Source organism: Tympanuchus pallidicinctus, unplaced genomic scaffold, assembly GCF_026119805.1.
Source record: "Tympanuchus pallidicinctus isolate F22 unplaced genomic scaffold, pur_lepc_1.0 scaffold14, whole genome shotgun sequence".
Classification (NCBI taxonomy): Eukaryota; Metazoa; Chordata; class Aves; order Galliformes; family Phasianidae; genus Tympanuchus; species Tympanuchus pallidicinctus.
The window spans coordinates 12,563,735-12,572,374 of NW_026294659.1; the positions used below are offsets into that span (position 1 = coordinate 12,563,735).

An 8,640-nucleotide genomic window follows, 5' to 3' on the forward strand; every position below is an offset into this window, starting at 1 on the left:
ATCAGGTAATTAAAGTCAGCTTGGAGAAAAATGAGAACTATTCTCACTGTAGGAGAAGGCTGCAGTTCAGGAAAACCATTTTTGAAATAGTAAAGTCCACAGTACATGAAAGGTCTATAGCAAATTACAGACCCATCATGGATGCCATTTCTGTGGGTTTTCAATTTGTCATCTGAAGGCTCTGAATAAAGCTAAATCTGAGGTTTCCAAGAAGTAGAAGGGAATACTGAATCTATGTCTTATGGCCTCAGCAAAGTAAGCTTCTTAAATAAGCAAATGATGTTGATGAGTCAAGTTTTAGACTAAATCTCTGACACTTGTGGCTATGTGCACATGCCAGGTTCCCTTCTCAGCACAGACTAAAGCCTATTGCATATGGAGAGCTTTGACTTTGTAGTCCACTCCAGAACAGATCTCATTTTTAGCACTCCAAATCCCCAGTTCAATCTCCAGTCATGGGATAAAGCTCAAAACACACCACACAATATTCAACATGTGTAATTTTCAGCCATTTCTGCAATAGGGCTTCTAGTTGTATTTGCATAAATAGTCCATTATAACCAATGATTTTAATCTGTGCTTTTTGGGGGTCCCATAATATGCTTCTCAAGGATAATTAAGAAAAACAAACATCATTTAATGACAAGAATCCACACTTCTGAGGCAAAACCTGCCAAAGCCCACAAGCTGAGAAGAGTGTAGGCACTGAGCAGAGATCCTTTGGAAGTTCAGAGGCTAAGTGAATGTGTATTTTAAAGATTTGTATGCAGCATATATGGGAAAGCACCTTTCCACACCTTTATATTGCATGTGTATACTTTGCGTGCACACCATCAGGGAACACAGATTTACTGGGTCTGTGAGTAGTGTTTAAGTAGAGCTAGTGTTTGACCCCCAACATCATCAGGTAGCAGTTAAGGAAATCCTATCCTGTGCGATCTGACCCAAGATTCTTCTGTGTCCAGCAAGTTTAGTAGTCCTATTCTACTTCCTAGAATGGACCAGGATCTTCTGCTGACTCTGGGACTGATTCCACATGCTTTTCCCCCAGGAAGATCCTACTGCTAGAAAGCCTCCTCCTGATTTCAGCTGTAGTTTGAATAGGTTTGAGGTTCAAAGCAGCTTCTTCCACCCAGGTCCTCTTCTGCAATATTGAATCACGGTATAAACCATGGGTGTCCAACAGTTTGGCTTGCTTGGGCTGCACTGAGTGAAAGGGAATTATCTTGGGCCACATGTAAAATATATAATATAGTTAATGTAAATAGTAACAATAGTTATTTTTAAAATATATATTCTATATATTTCTTAAAACATTAAAAAAAAGACAATAAACACATAAAACTAACGGGTCGGACATGTATGGTGCAAGCAATCTAGTGGGTCACATGCAATTTCAGAAATCACTGCTGAGTTCTGGCTGGGTGCCACACAAGCCATTTATCTAAAATCTAAAGGCCATCATTTTCGCATCAGTGAAAACAAGGACGGATTCACTTCACATTTCCACCTAATTGCAACTAACTCACTTTGCAAATTTGATTTACACTTTCCCTTCAATCAGCTCAGGGCTGGTCACCCAGAGCTATGCAATCCACTAAGCTAGGGAGCAAGCTGGCCAAATGGCCCATCAGTCAGAAAACAGATAGTCTTTCCTCCCTCATTTTCTCCATAAACATGCAGAGAAAGAGACAGAGCATCCAAGGTTCAGCAACTGAAATCACCAGTCAGTGCCCAGGAGAGCTGCAGGTATGTCCCAGGCAGTGTGGGAGCTGAGTGGCACTGCTGGCTCAGCCATAGCCTCCATCTAGTCCTCTTTCCACACAGGTGTCACACAGAGGGCTGGGCACCAAAACACTGCATTCCTCTCAGGCATCAAAGAGGGGAGACAGATATATGATGTTCCAGAAGAAGCTCACTGTCACCATCAAGGGCAGCAGGCTTCACACTCCATACTGTGCTGAAGGCAGCACCAAGTGCTCTGGGGATAAAAGTAATTAAGTGAAAAAGAGGAATCACATACTGAGTGTCTCAGAGTGAGCACAAAATGATGAGATCCAAACCTTGCTGCATCTGCGAAAGGCAGATAACATCCTTCCCTTCCTACTGCAGTGTGAAAATAAAGTGCTGTCTGGGCATCACCCTGGGATTCACCTCAGGAGGTGATAAATAATTCTCTGCTCAGAAAGAGGCTTAGCAAAGCACTGAACCACACAATGAACCAAGAGCACTACTGGGATACTCTTTAGGGGGATTCTGCTGCCCTTGGAAATATGGTCCTCGGGGCAAGGCAGCAGGTCAGGGAATGAAGAAGGTTATTTGTCTGCATGCACAAGCAAAAGGAGAGGAAACAATGGCTGTTTTCATCAAATTCTAATTTTAGAATTCTAGCACTTCCTCACTTTTAGAGACTTGGTTTTAGAAATAAATGAAGCAGTTTCTTTGTATGCATGCCAATGTCTAATACTATCCTAACAGACTGATGGGCAATTGAAGAGAATTACCAGACCTACTTGAGTAATGATTAAGTTATTTTTGCCCCAAAAGTAAAAAAATAAGAAAGCAGAGCCTGCCATATCCCAGGCAGGAGTAAATGTTTCCTTCTGGAAAGAAAATGCTGGGGATAGCCAGAACCAGATGACTGTGAAAGGTGGTGCAGCCTCTTCAGCTCCTGCTAGGATGGGGAGCATGCCAGTGTGGATAACATCAAGACGAAAGTGACAGAAGTTCAGCAGAATGCTGTGCAGTAATTTCAGCAGTCATAGTTTCTCTTTTCATCATTTATTTAAGACTATGTCTAGACAGTGCATTACCATTCACTGAATATATATATGACTAATGCCCTGAAAAGCAAAGATACTGGAATAATTTGAACAGAGAAATCACCTAGAGGCCAGACAAATCCTTTTATGTTCTAAAATATTCCAAAATTAACTTTGACAGGAAAAGAGTCAAGGTGACCACAGTGCTTCACAGGCAAACCTGCCTGGAGCGTTTATCTACAGTGTGGCAGATTGGAAATCTTGCAGCTAAACTTTACAGGAAATTTACAGATTTGTTAAAGTTACAGGAAATAAACTCGCTGACACCTCTCAGGCCTACAGTTTCTGAGGACATGCTTTTAAAAGGCATGTAATTATTGGGGGGGAAATATTTAAAGTGTTAACCAAGATGACTTTTTATCCAACCAGGAAGATTTCCAGAGGTTCTGAAACACTTTGAAAATCACAGTTCCTCAAGGGGTTTCTTGTGTGAATAGAGACAACCAGAACTAGCCAGTCACTCTCCAACATCTGGTTGACACAGTTATTTCCTTGCACTAGGGAATTAGAAAGCAGTTTTCTCCAATTGCTTCTCAACCTTGTCACTGGGTTAATTTATTTACTCTACACATGTGCACACACGCGTGCACATGTGTTAATATAGAAAGGGCCTTACTGAAGTGATTATTCAGTACTAATTAGACATACTAGAGACTTCCCCAAGCCTGGAACTGCTGTTTGGAAAATACGCATTATTTTGGGTGAGTCCTTCGCTTGTCAAGCAAGACTGCCTGGAAATACTGTAACCCGCAGGTCACATTTTGCCCTGGCTGACACTCCACCACAGTCACTGAGACAAAAAAAAAACTGCAGGGTACAATAGTGAGGGGTGATGTATGCCTTATTATGATTTTCTTCTTCTTCAGCAAACTGTTTAAAGAATAAAACACAATGACCACTTCTGTCTTCTGGGTCAGAAGGGTCCGGTCTTTCTGTTGAAAGCATTTTCCTGCTAGATACAATATTCTTCTACCAACTGTTGAGAGAATCTTGTAAAAAAAATGTTCGGAGGTTCATTTTCTAATGATCTGAAGTAATTTTAAGGTAGGATAAACATGTTCTTCTTGACACATCCCATGACAAGACATACGGCTCATAGCCTCGCATGTGTCATTATATGATTCAATGCAGGGACAAGTTCAGGGGCATTCCCATAGAACTCAATCACTTAAATTTGTGACCCAAAAGGAGATCCAAGGCTGCAATAGGACCTTTCCTTTTTGATCTTTTGTCATAGTGATGACATTATGTAAATTCCCATGAAAAGAGGAAACAAAGAAAAAGCAATATCAGGGACAACATTAAGTTTTGTAGAAGTTTTCTGGGTACTGGAACAGTCTAGTTCTATCCTATCTAATCTGAGATGCCTGTTCAGGTTAAAATCATACAACTTTTAAGAAAAAGCTGCATTTAATTGAATATATATATATATATATATGAGTGTAATTTGAGTCTTTTCAAACAAATACTTACAATCCAGTGCAAAATGCTACCTGAACAAATTTTTTACAAGCATAACTTCAGCTGCATAAGAGAAGTTCTTAAAGAACTAAATATAAATCAAAGTAAATCCCTGCTTTACCAAAAAGGATTAACAAAACATTTTGCTCCATTTTAATGCTATTGGAAACGCATCATGTTACACAAGCTTACTTTAGTAGATCAACAAATACTGGGATTTTGTTAGAGGAACCCTTTGGAGATTCTTTAGAAACCCATTTTACTCAAAAAATGCCTTCCAATTCTGAGTCAATTCTTGTTGAAAGTAAAGAATTTCCTGTTGAAATGTGGTAATACTCATGTGGGAAGTGGGAAAAGCTTCCATCTTCGGTCAAAGATGTTTAAGTCCTCTAGCGTAGAGTCTTACTGTAACTCAGAAGTTAGATCAGATCCACTAAAATGGTCACTGTTTTCAACAACAGTCCTAAGTAACCAAGGCAGTACCTGAGAGAATGGATCCTAATATGCTTCTGGTAGGAAAGCAGGTGGTAACATCTTGTCCAAAGCCTCAGGTTGTTTTAAAATAACACCAAAATTGGGTTAGCAGGCAGGAAACTGATAGTGCTCCAAATCAAAGGAAATGCTATCTTAACTGCAACCTAAATTACTTCTAAGAAAAAAAGTTCCTACAGTAAATGCAAGCACATTGAGAGCAGATACAGCACATTGCAAGCATACATGAGCTGCCCCACTCGGCTGCAGATATTGGCCTGAACTAGGACAAATAATGAGCCCTGTGAGTGATAACAAGAAAGTACCTTCTTCTTGCCCACCTGGAATTTTGGTGAATTTGTGAATAAGTGTGGCATTTAGGAAGAACCATGAGCATTAGTGTTTCAGCTCTACTCCTTATCATGTTGGACTAAGTTTACTGTGAATTTTTGCAGATTTACTTCTTTTAGTGAATCTATTGCCAAGAACTGACTTAAGTATTTACATGTTTCAAGTGAATTCTCTTTCGGAAAAAGCATTTATTTTAACAATTAATCTGACCAAAACTTACCTAGAGAGCAGTAGAACCCAACTTGCTCATATCCTTCACAGCAGTATGTAAAGTTGATGGTCTCAGGGACTTCAACTGTACGATACTGTGTTTTGTAGTACATTCGGGGACATACCATCCATGGTATCCATCCACCACAGGAAGTGTTTTTCTCAAAGGACGTTTGGTAGGCAACCATTTTAAAAACGTTTCTGGTCAGGCTATAGTTGCACAGATGATAGCCTAGCAAAGAGAGGCCTCTTTCTAGGGGAAAATAAAACAGGAAAGAGAGGGATCAGACCTAACTTTTCACGTAGTAGCACGTGTTCTCTGCAATTAAATTTTAAAATGGTTAAAAATTAGTTAAATACTTAAAAATAAGTTAAAAATATCAAAAATTATGAGAAAACATTAAAAGTATCAATATAGATGAATGATTTCCAGATAGGCTGATGTTAGGAAGAATGTCACCTCAGAAAATGGACAGAAGAAAGAATTAGTAGTGACTGCTTGTCACAGCAACCGCTTCAGTCATAAAAGGTGCATATTGGCAAAGAATTCAAAGAGTTCTCAGTGCTTTCAGGAACATCACAGAAAGAGGGCAATTTAACTCAAATAAGTGTAAATTAATATCCATTAATAGAAATGAATTGTGAAACAGAATAGGCAATTCCAGAGCAGAGTCATCCAAGTACTTCAGATGTCCAATTGAGGCTCACGCTGCCCAAATGTTCATCTAGCTCTGCTGACTATTAATGGAAGGAAGCATGAGCAACTCATTGGCAGATGAGTCACAGGAGATGTCTGGAAAAGACATCCTTCAGACACTGCCCTAGGCTAAAACTGGGTACTCATACATCAGTGGGAAGGACTTTCAGGTATCTGGCACAAAAGGTATTCCTGGAGCTTCTTTGCTGCCTCTCTGCATTTGTTGTAAATAATATTAGATCAGGTCCTTTGAGAGATGTTGTGATTCACTGACTTCAGCATAAATGAAAATTGTGCTAAGTTCATTAGCTACATAATGTCACAAAAGTCTGAGAATGGAACTCCATTTTTGAGGTTCTGAAACCAGGGTGTGTTCTGCTTAAAACTCAAGTACTTGATCGGGAGCGGTAAAAGGAAAAAAAAAAACAGAGCTGAATTAGCAGTGAGCAACCTACAGCCATATTACAGACACCAGGCTGTATTTTAATGAGATATTATACAAGCCTTATACTTAGGGCTGACTCACCCTGTGTCCCATTTGGGAAAGAGATCGGATAGAATTAAAAAGGCCTATATCATCCTTTAGTCAAAGCAAAAGAAGCTTTAATAAGGATAAACATGATTTAGCTGAAGAGTATGGTAGGATTTTTTCTGAGAACTCTTAGGGGACCAGAGCCAGACAACAGACTGAAGTTAACACAGTGTGCATAAGCATAAAATTAAAATATGTATAAATTAAAATATTATCTTATTTGTACAGCTTACCTTTTTCCAGAGAAGATGAAAAATGTAAAAAGAAGAAACTAAAGAGGACTCCTCTGCTTTTATCACATCTAGCTTTCCAGCTAAACAGATGATACATGTACAATCTGAATAGCAATGGTAAAAGAAGATAATCCATTTGTCATACAAGAACAGTTTAGAACAATGCATGGGGTAGACACCGTAGGTCACAATGTCTCTCAAGCTGGCTTACTCCACCAAGTGACTTAGCAGGTTTTCCTCCAGGAAGAGGACGGAGAGATCATGAAAGCCCATGTCCATCCATGGACTCTCTACTTGGTTAAAATTAGGATATCAATCAGGGTGAGGGGAAAAGAGAAAAAAATACTGGTCGTGGATGTATTACCATGGTTAGAGCAATGCAGGAACACAAAGCAAACAATCAAGTAAGGAGAACACTGGAGATCAGTGTTTTCAGAGCAGAGCTGAGGCTGCAGCAAGGACATAGCACTAGAAAGCTAGAAATTCCAGAGTCAGCTGAGCTGGCTTAGGCTTCACAGCAATGTGCAACATAAATACAGGTATGAAACTGAGAACAAAATGGTATAGAATTAGACACAGTCTATAATTAGAAGCTACAGCTGTCAGTGCAGATATGAAATCATATTTCATACTTAAACACTGATCCTAGGTATGGAATGAGGCTGCTAAAGCCAAGAGAGAAGGTCTGAGACATGGCTATGGTGGTACAGACTAGACTAGAAGGCAGCACCACTAACCTTGCCATCATTTTGATCCAGTTTAAAGTAATTTTGGCACTCATAGAGTTCAATTATTTGCTGACAGCGGTTTCCAGCTGAGCAATGTGACTTAGATCAATTCGCACTCCTTAGCGAATTGGCTGTCAGTTGTTATTACCCCCCATCTATGGGATTAAAGCACTATCAAGCAGAATCAAGTAGCACTGGCTGTTTTTTTTCCAGCAGTACAGAGCCGAAGTCAATAGCAAAGCGGAAAGGAATCAGCTGGCATTGGCAATGCTACCTTAGACTCGTCATCTTTGGCTTTCAAGTTTTTATTTTAGCAATCACTAGTTTTCTGCACTGGCAGAAAAAGTATTAATTTTATTATGTTAAACAAGAGGAAAAAACATTAAAGCAATTTCTTTTTTATTAGAAACCAACATTTAGAAGCTGAAAGGAAAGTCAACGTTAGGAGCAGGCTGCTCAGAACTGGAAGCCAAATCCAGAACAGAGTCAGTACCTGAAAGCCTGATAAAAAAATCAGCAAAAAACAAAACAAAACAAAACAAAACAAATGAAGTTTGATAACATTTGTGCCACTTAATCACAGTTCTAGAAGCCTCACAAGAGCTGCTCTAGGGCCAGAAATGCCACCGTGACCTGGAATCTGCCAAACCTCTAGCTGGAGGACAGCAAGAGCCAGGGACAAGTCTCTCTCCTGCCTTGACGTAACCTCAGAAGTAATCTGTTGGACCAGGTTCACGGGGGCAGAGCCAAACGCTGCATTGTTAAGAAGCAAAGGCTCCAAGACACAGGGAAAAAATGGGTTGAGAACTCAATTTTTCCAGGTATTCCAAACTGTAGTTTTTTTAAGTCTGTGCCACTGGCTTTTAACAGCAACAAACAGGGTTTTGCTAACCCCTGATCTCTTGCAACAGCTTTTTTAAAAGTGGCTTTGGCAGAATAGCAGAAAAGCCAGCAAGGAATTAAAAATATGGCTTAGATTTTAATTGAGACTTACGAAACCACTTAATTAAAAAATATGTAACAAAACCCAGCCAAAAATCACAGTATTTCTCATTGAAATAAATCAACCTAGAAATTAAGAACACATTAGGATTTAATTTAGCACTTAAAGCCTAGCAATTGGACTCAGTTCTTC

The 8,640-nt window shown here is 39.5% G+C and overlaps 1 protein-coding gene across 1 annotated transcript in view; it reads right to left on the reverse strand.

The window, feature by feature from the left end:
* Positions 1-5,540, reverse strand: part of UMODL1 (uromodulin like 1) — a 43,032-nt gene extending 37,492 nt beyond the window's left edge. The window contains exon 1 of the mRNA XM_052674371.1: positions 5,326-5,540. Within this exon, the coding sequence (XP_052530331.1) occupies positions 5,326-5,503 (178 nt within the window). The 5' untranslated portion in view covers positions 5,504-5,540. The remainder of the gene's footprint in view (positions 1-5,325) is intronic.
* Between the last annotated feature and the right edge of the window lie 3,100 nt (positions 5,541-8,640).